Here is a 16,168-nt window from a genome sequence, read left to right on the forward strand (position 1 = left end):
AGGTAAGACACGTAGCGTCGGTGTTAAATTACTTTTTCGTGAGTGTGGAGCTGCAAATTGATTACATTTTTTTTTTTTCTCCTTTTCACAGAATACTGTGGGAGAATGGCAGACTGTTTTCTATATTGCTGCTTCTATTAATCTATTCGGAGCAATTTTCTTTGCATTATTTGCAAGTGGAGAAGTTCAGAACTGGGCAGTCAGTGGATATCACTTGCATAGAAACTGAAGGAGATGTTGAAATACCAAAGCTGTGCTGAATCCCAACGTGCTAGAATTATGTGACCAGAAAAGTGCCTTCCCTACTGATGCCTAGGAGTCTTCAGAGCTTTTCAGTTAAACTATTTTATCTTTTGTACTGAAAATCATCTGACAGCATATGCGTGCTGTTTCCTAGCAAGAAACTACTTGGATTAAATATAACAGTTTCGTGCTAAGACTTGATATCAAATATATGATCAGAGACAACATTTTAAATTGGTGTACTAGGCTCCAATTCTTTCCAGTTTTTAATTAATATTTTCTGAATCAATGTGTAGGCAGATATTGGTTGATACTGAAATTAGAGGAAAAAGCAAAGTGATTACGTAGCACTGTAAGGAGGAATGGCACACAAAGAGTTGTATCCGGAAAAGTGCTCTAATTTCCGTGATGAGATTAATAGTTTTTTTGCTGTTTGAAAGTCTAGAAGACCTCTAGTTTTCTACAATCTTTTATAATGGTTTTATTTTGTCAGTGTTTTAATTGATGTCGAAGAAGTGCACACATTATTTTATTCTATTTTACGCACAAGTTTTCAATACATAAACTTTCCCTGTTTCATGAATACAGCTTCACAGTGATACAGAGCAATGAGGAAGTGAAACCTACCATTGTGACTGACAGAATAAGCCATGTGTTACTGTCCTCCGTGGTGCAGGTTTTTAAAATAGACCTTGTTTTTATTCATCTGTGCAAAGCAGCAGCAGTGCAACCCTGTGGTTTAAATTTAGGCAGTGTGCAAGAGTGAACTAGAAATAGAATACCTGCATGCTTACCTTAAAATAACTTTCAGGTTGCAGTTCCATTTTTTTTCTCTCTTTAAATCAGTGGAGTGAATGCTTTCCTCTTGCATATAGAGATGTTTGTTGGCTTGTCGGTGTAAATGCAGTAAAATACGGCCAGTGGAGGGGATAATGGGGAAAAACAGTTTTCGAATGAGGAAAATCAGTTCTCTTCGCTAATAGCCTTGTTTGCTAGTCAGATAAAAGTAGAGTAAAAAAGAACCAGTGCAATGACCTGATGCAGTTCATCCCCTATCAACACAGAATTTGACACTCAAGAGCATCCTCTTCATGAGATGCAATGAAATGCCACACGGGAGGATTGACTGAGGTCTGTGAAAACAGTGTTAAGAACGAATGGCTGAATTGTCTTGTAGTCACAAAGCAAAGGAAAATTCCTGTGCCAAAGATTCCTGGATTGGAGCAATTAGCTAAAAAAGAAAAATCGCTGGGCTCTGGGTTTTTCATTTACCACCAATCCAAAAGAAAAGCCCGGTGCTGAGGCTGCTCCAGTGGAGCCTACCTTCCTTCATTTCTGGGAAATGGCATCTGCCTCTTCGTTTAGCTTTAAGAGCCATTTTGTTTTGACCTTCCTTGAAGCGTCATGTTCTCTTATGGTGGAACTGTGTTTAGATCCGTGTTTGTGTCTGCAGTGTTTCCACAATAAACACTGAAGTTCAGATTAAACTAGGAGCTGCTGGGTGGGAGTATGTTAAAGCTATATTGTGTCTTCGGTGTTTCCACAATAAACGGAATGAATGTTTCCATGTGCATCTGTTGTTGAAAGTTACTATCTCCCTAAAGTTAGAACACCATTCTCAAAGTGTGCTGAACAAGACTGGTGACTGGATTAAGGGATGGTTAATATTTTCCTGGAAAATTACCTGCTTCAGAAGTTTCTTGAACAGCTTTACAGGTGAGTGCTATCTTCCACCTGACACTGTGTTACAAGGAATAATTCCACTTGTGTTTACAGAAATTTGTACTCTTTCCGTAGCCTTGGTTAAAAAGGAGGAAAAAGATTTTTTTTTAAAGTTTCTTTACATACACTAAACTGAATTATGCCTTTGCTTTTCTGGAGATCGCGAGCAGGGCAATGTATAGACAGGGTTGCTGTATCACCTCTTCTGAAGTTGGAAACTTCAGCTTCGCATGCTTTTGTTCCTTTTCCTTAAAAGCAGCTTAGTTGAATATCAAAATTTTAAACCAGATCCATAAGGGAGTAGATGCAGTAGAAGTGAACGTAGACACTGTATCACTGAGTTAAAACTGAATCAATTTTGGGCGTCTCAGCAACTGAGCAGTCTATAAATTTTTGACCAGCATACTAGATTTTGTTTTCTTCTCGTCTAATGCACTATTAATACTCATTTTGTATACTGTGTAACTTTTAATTGAGCTTGGAAAGTGGGACTGAAAAAAATTGCTATAAATCCTTATATTGTTTCAAGACAACAGGCTACAATTAACTAGGTTGTACATAACTATTTCCAATTTTATTTTAAAATAATAAAAGCATAGGATGGGACTCTTCCTCTTAACACTTAAACGCCCCCCCCACCCACTTAACAGTTTTTTACCTTTCTGCACCACGCTCAAAAAAGGAAAATCTGTAGGAAAAAGCTGTCAAAATATTTTCTTCTAATCATGATACTTTTTCTGTGACATTAACATGTTCTTGTCTGTACGGCTCTGTCAGTCAGTTTCATCTGTTCAAAAACATGTCTCATGTTCTGTATTTTCAGAAGTAACAAGAGTTTTGAGTACCTCTTGTCCCAGTTCACCTGTGTGACACGGGACCTTGACAAAAATTGGGCAGGTTTTTGACATGACTGTGTTTTCCTGAAAACAACATTTGTGATTGTTTTTTACTTAATTTCCTTAACAGGTATACCAGAGTAAGAAGTTATGCTTTCTGTTCCATCAAGAACCCTCTAAGGATGTCCACCTGGAAGGAGGGAAGTTGGCTCAAAACCAGAGCAGGAGTTGAATTACTGCTTTGGGACCATGCCTTAGTGGTGCCAGGTATTTTTTAAGTGCATTCTCCTCAATGTCTCCTGACACAGTTCTGCTTGAATATTTTTTGGAACATCTAGTGCAAAATTCTACCAACGTTAGTAACAGACAGAATGACACTTAGCAAAATATCCTACAGCACGTGACATGGGTGTTGCCTTGAGATCTGAACCGTGGTCTTTTACAGCCTGGAAAAGTGCCTTCGTCACACTTTTTAAAAGAGGAAGGGCCACAGAGTAATGGCTGTGGTTTTTAATTCACTGTTTCTTTGTTCCAAGGATGCCAACTGTCAGCTGTGTACCTTGAAGTCTGGAGTATTTGACACCCAAAAATATGAGTTAGCTTGTGTAGGCTTTTTAAAATGCTAAACTGGTGAAGATTTATATAACTCTTCATAATGTATAGGCACCTGTGCATGGTGCTTACCTATCTACCTGTTCCTCTGTAACTGGTAATAACTACATCTGCTGTGTGAGTTGCCCAAGGCATAACAATGGAAGAAAGTGTGGCTTATGAAGCCAAAATTCTGTGTGCCTTCCCCTCCCTTTAAAGGATGCCCATTTGCTATGAAGTAAAGCTGAGTGAAGAGTGGTAATAGCCTTTCATAAAGTGTTCTTGGAAGGAAATTTAATGAAGGGAATTTTTTTTTTTTTGTGCTATACAGAAGTTTCTATATGGCGACTTCGGAACAGGAAATACGTATATCAGTTTTTCTGGTCTTTTCCTGAATTTGATTCCAGTGTAGACACTTAATAAGCTTAGCTCAGCCAGACTTGGATATTGTCATGTTTTCTGAAGGAAAGCATGTCTCTTGATGTTTCTGTGACTACCTCTTCTGCTGATGTATTCTAGCAATAAGTGACTAATCTTTTTCTGAATCATCTTGCTAGCTGAGAAGATGGCGCCAGAGGGTTTATTTGGTTTTGGGGGGTGGAGTGTGAAAGGCAGGGGATGGGGGACAGGGGAAACACAAACAAAAATGAACCACCAAAAACAACTAACAACCCTCTTTCTTCCACTCCTTTTTCCCTGACCATCTGGGCTCCATGGAGAACAAGTGACAAGTGCCTTCTGTATCTACAAGTTTAAACAGTTGCTGCTCAAGGTGAAAAATTTTCCTTGTATTTGTTAAAAGGAAATTAAGCAAGAGTCCTGCAACAACTGATAATTTATAAGCAGTTTAGGGAAAACACTATATTCTAAAAATCACAGGTAGGTTTTGCCACAGTGTGACAATATAAAGAGAATTATTGCTGTGACCATCTCTAAAAGGAAACTGTAGTGGAGTATATTCTGCAGCTCAATTCGAAACTTAATTCTGCCAGAGGGAGAAAAAAAAAAGGAGGGCATTTCCTTTTAATAACACCAAAAAATGTGTGTCTTCTGAACGAGCTTTGAACTGCATGAATGTACAAAATGCCACTAAGTGAAATTTGGTTTTGACTTGACCAACTAATGATGCTTTCAAATTTGCATGCTATGCATGTTAAGTACATCTTGAGGGTGGTTTTGTTCAGCTGAGAATGTATACAATAACTGTAAGGGGAGGGGAGAGGAGGGTGACTTTTGCTGTGCGGTAGAAAGGAGGTAATAACGTGTTGCTCTGCGCAGATAGGACAGGAAATAATGTCCAGAGCAATTACAGAGAAATTAATTATTTGCCAGAGTCTAGTTTGCCATCAAGTCTCTGTCATTGCCGTCATCATAACTGGCATTCATTTTGCACAGTCAGCAGGCTGATTGAAGGTCTGAGACTGAAGCCAGTGAGGTTTTTTTTAAAGTATCCATAACTGGATAACTGGTTCAACTGTAAGTTGAACTGTAAATTAATTTGGAATAGCTATGGAAAGGTTTAATTTATTGTCCTGAATGTTGTTTGGGGTTTTTTGGGGTTTTTTTTATTAGTGCAGTCTTTGTCTTTTTCTTTTCAAATTTAGAGATGTGCATATTTTGGAATCTACTTCCAGTGCAGTTACTTGTGTTAATGTTTTCTAATATGAAAATAGCTCCTGCTTAAGCTTAAAAGCTCTTGTGTGGAGAGAATGAGAAATCAAGATGTTTGAATTGTTACTATATAGCTGATAGATTTGCTCAGAATCTCTGCATAGTTTTGAAAATCGAGAAAACTGGCAAATACAAGACGTACGTTGTAATAGGGAAGGATCAGAGTGTGGAAGAGTGTTCACACAGGGACAGTAGTGTTAACATCTCTCTGCAGAGTCACACTGATGCCAATGTTACTTTACGCAGCTATTGGGAGCTAAACATCTGCTGAAGTGTTTTGCTGCAGTATGAGCTAAAGCCAGATCCGCAGATGAGATGGCATGGGGCAAAGCTGCGTTGTCATATGTAACTGGTAAAGAACCCACAGCCCGAAGCTCTTCCTCCTGTGGGAGAAGTGGGCTTGGATCCCTGCAGGCAGAGGGTGGAAATCACCCTTGTTCCCCCTTCTGTCACAGACTGGGGGTTGGAAACCAAGAATTGAATAATCAGCACTTACTCCCTGTTGTAAGAGAAAATGGGCAGCTTTTTTTTGTGAACAGCCCACTTCATCAGTCCTCTCATCCTCACAAGCTGAGAACAAGGACTGCATGATGTTTGTGGAGCTGGGAAAGGTTTAGGAAGAAAACAGGGCACTAAGCAGGTGTGTATCAAAGGTCTGTGTAGCTTCCTGTGTGCAGCCAGCACCTTTAATGTGAAAAACAGACGTGGGCAGCACTGTCTCTAGAGCTGGGCAGCAGCCTAGGTTTTGGCTGCCCCAGTCACAGTGCATGCAGAAGATGTTCACTCAAGCTTACATGTAATAGATATCTATCACTTTGCATGCCTTGCTACATTCTTGGGATTGAAATTATCCCCTCCTCCTGAAAGAGGCTATGAAAATCAATCCACAACAGTCCTCTTCAATAAATCTGAGAGCACACTAGAATCACAAGCCACAGAAGCTGTGATTCCTCCCCGCAGCTCTCCTCTGAAAGGGGTGCTAACTTCAAAGGTTACTTTTGACCACTGGAAATACCAACTGTATTAAACAAGTGGTCAAAATGCAAGCAGCCAGTTTGAATTGCTGGAATTGGATTGTAAGCAGCTGGCTTCACTTCTAACTGAGGATCCACTCGTTACAAAAAAAAAAAAAAAAGCCAACAGACCAAAACAAAATTCCAAACGAAATCCATCTGTCTGCTTCTACTCAATGGCAGTTAAATAGTGAGAGTGTCGCTTTGGCGCCCAGATGAAAGTTTCACTGTTCAGACAATGCAACCTGTACAAACACACTTTTACAGAGGCAGATGTCTTCCTATAGGAGAAAAAAAAAATCGCTCTATAGGTTTCCTCTTCCTGCGTTCTTCCTGTTTCAGTTGTTCTGAATCACAAAATATGACACAAATCACAACCACATGCCCAGATGGATGGTTAACAAGCAGCTCCTGTTGCTGTTTGACTGGTGTCTTTTCAGCTGAGTCACGAAGCACAGCAATGCAGTTGTACATTTCTTTGTCTCAGTGCAGCAGGCAAGGAGGCAGCTGCTCAGAGCAGCTATCTCTGGCCGAGGAAAGACAAAAGCGGGGATTTAGAGCGCAGAGCAGGGCAGTGCTGAGCTGGTGCATGTTTCTGCAACAATGGAGAGCCACGGGAGGCGTCTGCCCCGGCAGGGCCACCGCCGCCAGCACCCCGCTCCTGCCAGCCACCCGCAGGCAGCTCACACGCGTGCCGCAAGGCTCAGAGGACAATATGGATAACGCACTACGAGCATTCAAGGCAATCAGACGGAAATAATTTCCCCTAAAATGCTGGTCCTTCAAAAATCTCAAGATCAGCAAGTCAATTAGCTCAACCAATAAGGAGAATTTATTTTGGTTTTTGCACAGTGCCTTTGCTGTACTGGATTTTGATCTGAGAACTACTCATAAAGAAATGTACCAAACCTTCCCAAACAGGCCTCAGTCCTGCCTGAAAGCATCCTCTGAGGCCCCTCCAGCCCCATGCAGGGTTTGTGTGAAGTCGTTGCCCCCAGCTGTAGCGGTGTCCAGGGGGGACAGGGTAACAGACAGCTGCTCCGAAGGGATGGGGGCGGCCGGTGGAGGGGGGAACTGGTCCTGAGAGCGACTTGCTGCTCCCCAGTGCTCCTGCGCCGTGCAGAGGAGGGTCTGCGGTCCCCAGGCTGTACGGGAGGCAGCAGCTGGCTGGTGACTGCTGGATGAGCAGGTCGAGGTGCATTAGTCCTGATGGCTGAGATGTGGAGATTCCATTGTGGGAGGTTCTCACATCCAGAAAACAGGTCACACGGGAGGGGAACCAAAAGCTGAACGTTCTAGCTGACCTTTGTGAAGGCACAAAGCAGGGGTGTGAGAGCAGGGGCTCTGGTGCAGCGATAAGCAGTGTCCCTGGGAAGGGACTCCAGCCGAGGGGCAGCACTTCCTCCAGCAAAGGCGTCTGGCCAGTGCAGGCTGTTAGCTGCACAAAATCAGCTTTGTGTGTTATACGTCGGCTATGTTAAAAATGACAGTTTTTAAAGGATATCAGCGTGATGCCAGTCTAGTTCTTCAGTTAAGCGACAAATTGCAACTATGTCACTAATTTCCAGGACAGTGTAATTCTCCTTAGTGTTTGGGAAAAAGAGAATAGTACTCAAACTCTTACTTTTTGTGTCATGAGCCAATCATATGACTTACTAATAATTAGATGTTTTGTTTAACATCCACACATTGCAGCTATTCACTTTAAAAAAAAAAATTGACAAAGTATAAAATATGAGAAAAGGCAGGTATGGGTACACGGGATTAGACTGTCTCGCTTAAGAGGAGGAGGGAATTGAAAGACAGAAGTTTGTGTATTGTATACCGCAAATGGTGTTGCTTCTAGTAATTCCCAGTGTAGGTGAGCTGTCTATCGAGTTTCGGTAAGTTTATGACTTCTAGAGCAAAGTGATGAATTTATTCTGGTTAACTTTATTTCTGGTGACCAAGCCTTCTGCCATTTTATTCTACCAAGCTGTGGAAGAGAAAACCTTAAAATCGCTGCGCCTGTGGCTGGTTTTACATTGACATCTGCATTGGATCCCACTGTCACTGCAAACAGTGACTGCCTGGTAGGCGGGGCTGTTCTCCCTGCTCCTGATTGCCCTGATCTGATTGAAGAGGGCTCAGGACAGGTACTTTGTGTACGTGTGCTAACTCTCTCTCTTTCTCTCTCTTTTGTTTTTTTTAAACTTTGTGGTTTCTGTTACATTCTCAGCGAAGGTAGCACTGTAGTAGAAACTATATGTGCCTCAAGTAAACAAGGAAAAATGTGGTTATACTGAAAAAAATTTTGCTTGCATCCCCAGTTACAGTGATACGAGACCTGCTTTATAATTCATCCCCTGGGAATTTTGTGTCTGTTTTGAAACCTCTGGCACGTGCCCATTAGAAGGTAACTGAGAACTGCATACCAACGCTCTCAAGTAGAGTGATGACAGATCTTTGTAAACCTTGTGGGTACTTTTGGATTGAGACTTGCCTCACATGTCATAAGAACGACAGGATTATAAGTCATGCTTAATCACCATGGCTTTCCTTAAAAACTTGGAAAACCAGTTCCACTGCTGCTTGGATGGCAGCAGGAGCAATTTTTGTGTTAAGAGGAGCTGGAGTAGAACCACCTGAAAGCATCCTATACTTATGGTAAGGTAAAATGAGGGTGATACGCTGTATTTCATCTCTCTGGCAATCTGTGCAGTGAAAAACAGATTTGGGCTTTTTCACACAGATTTGTGGTTTCTCTTTTATCTTTCACTTTGAATTAATATCTGCTCTGGTCTCATTCAAAAAGGGGTACCTTTTGGGAGATGCCCCTGTAGGCTGTGGGTAGTGGGAGAGGCCCTCTGGTAAACATGATGATACAGGTGTTGCTGGTGTTCCAGGTGTGGTCTGCATCCCTCTCCTCTGTGCCTGTTCAGAGAGAAAGGACGTGAGACATTTCACTGCTGCCATTCTGGGATACATCGAAGAGGCATCTGTAACAGTTTGGAAACTTTGCTGATTTGGCTCAAATCATAATTTCAAAGCCATGCAAGGACCATTGTCATCGTTTTGTTTTCATACTGCATTTTAAAGGAGCCCTGAGTTAGTTGGTCTTGTAATCCAAAAGATTCACTGTGTTATCTCTTTTGCAGTGATACTTTCCCCCTGCTTAGGCTGTGCTTTAAGCAATCACTGGATACGAAAATGCATTATATCTGGAAGAGAGGAAATATGGAAGAATGGAGTGGTTTGTAAAATTGAAATCGAAAGCATATTTGGTTGATAGGTTTTTAAAAAACTGCTTAAGAATATAAATGAGAGGGTATTGTCAACTACTGCTTAGAGGGTATGTATATTAGCTTAACCAATCTGAATTGCCAAAAACCTGGTTTTGCTTCTCTAAGATGCAGCAAAAGAACATGGTGGTCAATAATTTTTTTTTCCTTTTTCTCTTTTTTTTTTTTTTTTTTTTTTATGTCTAAGCAAAATTCAAACTGGATTCATTTGGGCACTTCTGTAATTGTTGCTTATTCAACATAGCAAAAGAATTAGTTGAGTAGAAAGTGAACAATACATGATCAGATGTAATTGTTGCATATCACCATTAATAGATTGATGGGTGTATCTGGGCACTGTCTGTTGTTGTTTGTGTGCTTTGAGATGGTACCCTGTAAATCCCAGCCCCCCATTAGGAGGCATTGTACATGTGTACAGCAAGAAAAAGAAAAAAAAAAACCCAAGCCACAACAACAAACAAAAAACCAAACAAATAACAACAGAAAAAAAACAACATGCAATTCCTGGTTCAGAAGTCAGAATTAAGGGACTATAGATGTTGTCACACAATTAGGGTCACACCAAGATGGTCTGACCTTACCTAGTCATGCACACAGTGAAAAGTAATATAATGCTGTTATAAACTTGTAAATTCTGATTTTGTGCATATTACCATTGACTTCTCTGCTGAGTAATGAATACTTAAGAATTAGTGGAAAAATAGACTTGCTGTGGAAAAATACTGAGAATCTTTTTGAAAGAGGTAAGTGTGTTTTCACAAGGTTAATCGTGAAATCCAGGTCTGGGCTTCGTAGGGATGTGTGTAATATGTGACATAGCGTAGATCAGCCCTGATAGTTATAATGACTGCATAGCTTAGCCAAGAGAATAAATTAGAGTGCAATTTCACTCTGTAGATAGTTGATATAACTGAGCCTTGCCACCTAAATGATATATCCCACTTCCTGTGAGCTGAGTCTGGGGATCGTGTGGCCGTGGAGTTACTTTGGTCAACTGGGTGAATGAATAGAAAACAAACAAAAAACCCCAACCAAACACAAAAAAGCTTTCTTGTGGATAGCTTCACTGCTCTCACTCCCCTTTCAGCTATACAATCCCTAGATCCAGTGCAGGAAATCTTTGGACAGATAGAGGAGAAAAGCAGTTCTTCTGGCAGGTGTTCACAGCTGCACAGGTTTAGCTTAGACATTGATGAACAACTTTCAACTGGCTGAACTCAGATGTGAGCTTGAGGGAAGGAATTAAAAGCTTTCTTTTGGAATAGACTTCCTTTTCCCTTTCCTGTTCTCTGTATTGCGATGTGTTTTACCCATACCAGGTGCTGTCTGCTCCATAGGAATGTTGTTCTGAATCGTTGCTAGTGGGTGCTGTTTCCCAGGGATATCCCAGAAGGAAAGGGGAGCAAGCGAGCAAGAGTTTCTGCTTCCTGAGTTCATTCGGGTCTGTGAGCGTTGCTGGGTGGCGTGACTCACCGCACAGCTTTGTGAAGCCAATGGACTGCGTTAGCTTGCAGAGCAAGTATGAACTGTTTCCCATAAATAGTGATGGTGCCCTTGGTCTCTGATGACTCTACAGCGCTAAATTTAGAGAAGGAGCTAAGATGTACTTTGTAAAAAGCGGCATTTCCTTCCAACTGCCATTGCACTCCCACTCCTGCCTTAGGTGGTGGGGGTACCCCTCAGCTGCAGGGGGCGGCGGGGGAGCCGCTGCCTGCCTGCGCAGAATTGGGTTTGCTGTGGTGAATGTCCACGTATGTACGGGAAACAGCTGGGGGGTTCTTTAATATCTCTGTGCATACAGAATTGACAACGTAGAGCGTGCTTTAGAACCGCACAGACTGCCATACGGAGGCTGCCCGCAAGGAAGCAGACCTTCCCGGCCTTCCTGCCTTGCGCGGAGGGGATCTCTGGTTGCGGTCCGCAGTGCCGGCAGTGCGGGCTGTCCCTGCTCAGAGCAGAACAGTTCCTCGTGCAGGCAGCAGGGGACAGCAACACAACTCGCTTCTATGCACTGGTTTGCAATCTTTTTCTAACCCCTACTTTCTTTTTCGTGTATTTTACCTTCATTCTGGCCTGTGGGAGAGCCACATCTCCAAGCTCCAGCGTCAGTCTCTTACAGTTGGTGTTCTCCCCGTCTGTTCTCTCCACATCCACCCTCCTCGTGGCCTGGCAGGATGGCAGGTCAGCCTTGGCTCTCCTTCCTTCTGAGGTTTGCCCTGGGCGCAGAGAGCTGACTCAACGCCCGTTCACAGGTTAACGGGGCCGAAGTCTCCTGTGTACAGCGTGTGGTAGGAGCTTTTCAGCTCTGCAGTGCCATTCCTCTGTGGGTCGCCTTGCCAAGCCACCGCTGCTGCCTTTCACAGGGGTTGTCGCAGAAGGGACTGTGACCTCCCCCGTGGTGTTCTTGAGCCGATAGTTCTGTCATACTGTCACTGCCTGTGGGAAAGTAACCTGCACTGGTTCTTAGCATTCTTCTGCTTGTTTAGAAACTGATAGAGAAACCAAACATGTTTTCCAGCATTTCGTTTTGATAAGAAACCAGTACGGAGTGAATGTTTTATAACATCGTGCCAGGCAGGAATCTACTCTGTTCCTAACAGCGCCAGCATAACCTCCCCTGTGCAGTGGCAGCAGGAGGGTGTGGTACAAAAATTTCTTCTCCTGTCTTTCATTTTCAGCCTGACTGTTCTTGGTTGGAGTTTAGGACTGACTATTCCATCTCCTTCCACACTCCTCTGATAGTTACATTAGGCTAGCTTTTTGGTTTTCAGTGAAATGTATTTGAACATCTAGTGTGGAAGATGGAATTTGTACAGTGAGATTCACGATTAGTGGTTGAAATATTTGTGCATTTCCATGCCGATGTGACCACTATAACTACAAAGATTGACCTTCAGCTGATACAAACATGTTGAAGTCCTGGGGAGATTTCCTCACCAAGCTAAACAACATGAGCTGGAATTATGGTGCAAGAAACTCATTCATGACTGCACAGATCTTCTAAGTAACGTAAACCTCTGGAAACTGAGGCTTGAAGAGACTTTTGGATATCTAATGCATCTATAAGAAAGCATTATTTGTACCTGAACCACGTTCCTGATAGGTATTGAGGTGCTTGTGAGATGTTGGGTAATGATGGGGTTCCACCAGCTGCCCAAAGAATCTGTTCCCATGTTTTTGTCTCTCAGTATCATCTTGAAGCATGGCTCCTAAGATGGACACAGTATCCCAGCAGAGGCTTTAATGAGTGCTAAGTAGAGTGGAAGGTTTATTTCACAGATCTTACAGCACTTCTGTTTATACATCTCGGTATGTTTGCTTTTTTCACAAGAGCATGGCAATGTTGACTCAAGTTCAGTTGGTGATACACTCTAACCCCAGGTCCTTTTCTGCAGGACTGCTGGCTACCTGCTACTGTTCCTATGTTTCTGCAGTGAACTGTTCCTTAGAAAGGACAAATATTACCTTGATTTACTTCCCAATTATTTTAGGCCATTTGTCTAACCTGCCCATGTTCTTCTGAATTCTGTTCTTGACCTTTGAAGTGCTTAGCCCCTGCTTCCCCCGAAGTGTACAATTTAAAATTACATTTGTGTATGTATAACTGTGTATCTGTATGGTGGAATAATGTGTGTCCACAAAAACTGAATTGATACAACCATTCATAGTGATATTACCAATTATTTTGAGCATGTGTCATCTTCAGCTGGTCTCCTGCATGTCTCTTATTTTGTCCAAAGTTTGCTGAGCTTACTTACGAAGTTGCCTGTAAGAAGTGTCAAATATTCCTTTAATGTAAATTATATCCACATTTCCCCATCTGTGAGCCTGTTAAACCTGTCACAGTAGAAAAGATTAGTTTGATGCAATCTGCTCCTAACAAGTCTGGGGCTGCTACTTATCAAGCTATTATCTTCTAAAAATAGTTCATTTGTTCCAATATATTTTTTCCAGGAATTGAAATTAGACCAACCAGTTCCATAACTGCCCAGCTCATGCATGTGGTTTGTTTGTTTGTTTCCCCCTCCCCCCCCTCCTTTTCCCCCTCCTTTTTTTCAATTTAGGGATGTTTTTATATTTTTCCAGTGTTCTGGAACCTTCTCCGTTCCCTGTCTTTCAAAGATAATCAGTAGTGGCTCTGAGATAGCTTCATCTGGCCAAATACTTCAGAGACTACTAGAGTCAGCTAGCTGAAAACAACGGTATCATTTTAAATCAATGTCCCCTCCTGTTCCCCTTCAACCCCAATCAAGTTCTTTATCCTTTATTGTGGCGGGGTTTTTTCACTAACGTAATTAAATATTGAGCACTTCATCTGTTGGCTTACTGCTGTTAGCAAGCGAGTCCCACTGTTCATAGCCAGTTATAAATAATTGGCTTCTATTTCTATCTCAATTTAACTACCAACAATCTTGAATCTTCTTATGTCTTTGTGTCCACGCTCATGAGTCTTCCTTTATAGAATTTTCTGTCTTGTAGAATTCCGGAGACTAAGCCCAACTGCCTTTCAGTGAACTCAGTATAGATCGAACAGGTCAAGTATTAAGTACTTTTACAGATCTAGATTTATTCCCATAGTTCTTCTCTGAAGCCTTTCCAAACTTCAGTCGTCTCAAATCTAAATTCACTGAATAAATACCAAGCTTATGCTATATACACTAAATCTGAGCAAAGCTTCTGAATGACGGGACTTGCACCACCTCTGTTTCTGCGGTTACCACACAGCAAGAATGATGTGTGTGTGATTGCAGTGGAAACTGGTCCTCTGGCCTGAGTGATGCCAAGACTCAGAACCACAGCAGTGTCGAGAGGGGAGAGTGAACAATGGATGGCCCTTCAGCTGAAGAGCTGGATCTGTCTGCACCATCCCTACTAGCCCACGTCTCAGGTACTGCCCTTCTTCTGCCTGTGCCCGATCCATCCACTGTCTCCAATCTGTAGCATACTGCAGTCTGCACCTAAATCACCTTTATTATGTTTCTCTTCTGTGCAGCCATAAGCTGCTTTTCAGGTTTTCTTGGTTCATATAAACCCCTTCTAGGAATCTAGCTGTAGACTTTGTCTTCCTCCTTGAAAACTTGCCTTTACTTGGGTTGGTAGGAGAGGCAGAAAGAGAGGAATGCAGGAGGTCTCCAAGATGAGAGCAGAGAATTACAGGTTTTCTGTTGGTGAACTTCCAGCTTGCCAAGTGCACAAGCCAGCTCCAAACTTACTATGGCGAGAGGCAGCAAAATTAACCTTAGGAGTGGGCACATGGAGCAAAGCTATCAGAGCACAGCCCAATTGCTGTGAGTGCTCAGCAGAGGACTCCAAATGCATGGCCAGTGGGTGAGGAGCTGAGGTCCCACTTAAAGGTTTAATCACAGGCTTATCAGCAGAAAAGGACAAATATGTTGCTTTTGGCAAAATGTTTTTAGCACGAGACCAGAGCTTTAAAATGGAATTTTGGAAGTTCGTTATAAATTGAGAGCAAGAGCCAAACTGACCTTACACAGTGGTTTTCTGTTCAGTGACTGCCACTTTCTTTATGCACAATGCATTTTTTTTTTTTATGCTCTGATTTAGGGCGTTCTTTGAATTGAACTTCTAGAAGGGTTTATAATTAATTTAGGGTGTCCAAAATGTGGTGGGATTTAGTAAAAGTATTATTCCATTTGGGGAAGAGGAACAAATGCTGTAGTCTGTTTGCTGTTGGAAAACACTGATGCAAAACCACGAAACAGTTTAACAAATTATAATGTTTCTCTGTAATAGTGGCAGTTACTTCGTCAGCCCTTCACCTTTATTCTGCGTTGGTGTCTAGTAACTCCACCCTGGAGCCAGGTCATCAGCTGGTATAAATTAGCCAGGCACGAGTGAAGTAATTGAAGCTTTGTCAGGTGTCTAGAGTGAAGGGTCACTTTTTGGTTAAACTAAAGGAGAAATTACTTATTGGATCTGAAGTCCTTGGTTGGCTGCATGTATCTTCCCACTTGGTGTTCAGTTCTGGAGCAGTCCTCCTGAAGCTGCCACCTGTGAGGTTCTTTTCTTCCCACCTCTGCTCTCCATCACGTGCATTCATTGTCCAATTCAGTGACGCAGACCTGCACAGGACAGAGGTTTGAATACAGCTGTTGTGCTCACATCTGCAGTACACCCACTCGTGTCTGATACACGGTTCAGCTGGTACTGAACATTAGTATAAATGATCCTTCTCATGCCGTGGCCGAGCATGGTTTGGAGAGAGTGTCCAGAGGGTTTTTCTTAAAGCAGACTGCTCTCTGAGCATTAGACCTTCCCCCGGAAATGCTGTCCCTGGAACAGCGGCGCTTCCTGCAGGAACCTTCTTTTCAGGGAAACAGTGCTGCCTAAGAGGCTCCTGGTAAGTTACTCAGAAGCCTCAGAAATTGTCGCTGCTTAGTCATCATCCCAGTAATACTCTCAGTAGTCTTGAAGGCCGCTCTCTTATACCTCCTACTGTAAGACCTTATTTTCTGAATCTGTGGTCACTGTGAGATCAGTCAAGGGTGTTGAGGGCTTTAGCCAGTCCCAAGTTTTAAAGACTTCCAAGGATAGAGAGGTTTCTTTTCTGCCATCTCCCAAGATAGTAACTTAAAGTGTATTTACTGTTGTCCCTTCCTTTTACCAAGTAACTTAATTTGTATAAAAATATCAGCTACTAATACTGAGCTAAATGGCTTTCAAAAGTAGCTTTTTTCAAGTAGTTTAGATTACCTCACCCAGTGGAGTTAAACATTATTTTTTTTTTTGAAGCGGGTTTTCTGTCTAATCTTTTCACACACAAATTAATTAAAAAATAGAATATATTTAT

The 16,168-nt window shown here is 42.2% G+C and overlaps 1 protein-coding gene across 1 annotated transcript in view; it reads left to right on the forward strand.

Moving 5' to 3' along the window:
- The window catches only part of SLC17A5 (solute carrier family 17 (acidic sugar transporter), member 5), a 22,010-nt gene extending 21,405 nt beyond the window's left edge, over nucleotides 1-605 (forward strand). Inside the window, exon 11 of the mRNA XM_010072879.1 lies at nucleotides 92-605. Coding sequence (XP_010071181.1) covers nucleotides 92-229 — 138 coding nt within the window. The 3' untranslated portion in view covers nucleotides 230-605. The remainder of the gene's footprint in view (nucleotides 1-91) is intronic.
- Nucleotides 606-16,168: the final 15,563 nt, after the last annotated feature.

The sequence above is a fragment of the Pterocles gutturalis genome, unplaced genomic scaffold (genome assembly GCF_000699245.1).
Source record: "Pterocles gutturalis isolate BGI_N339 unplaced genomic scaffold, ASM69924v1 scaffold38877, whole genome shotgun sequence".
Taxonomy (NCBI): domain Eukaryota; kingdom Metazoa; phylum Chordata; class Aves; order Pterocliformes; family Pteroclidae; genus Pterocles; species Pterocles gutturalis.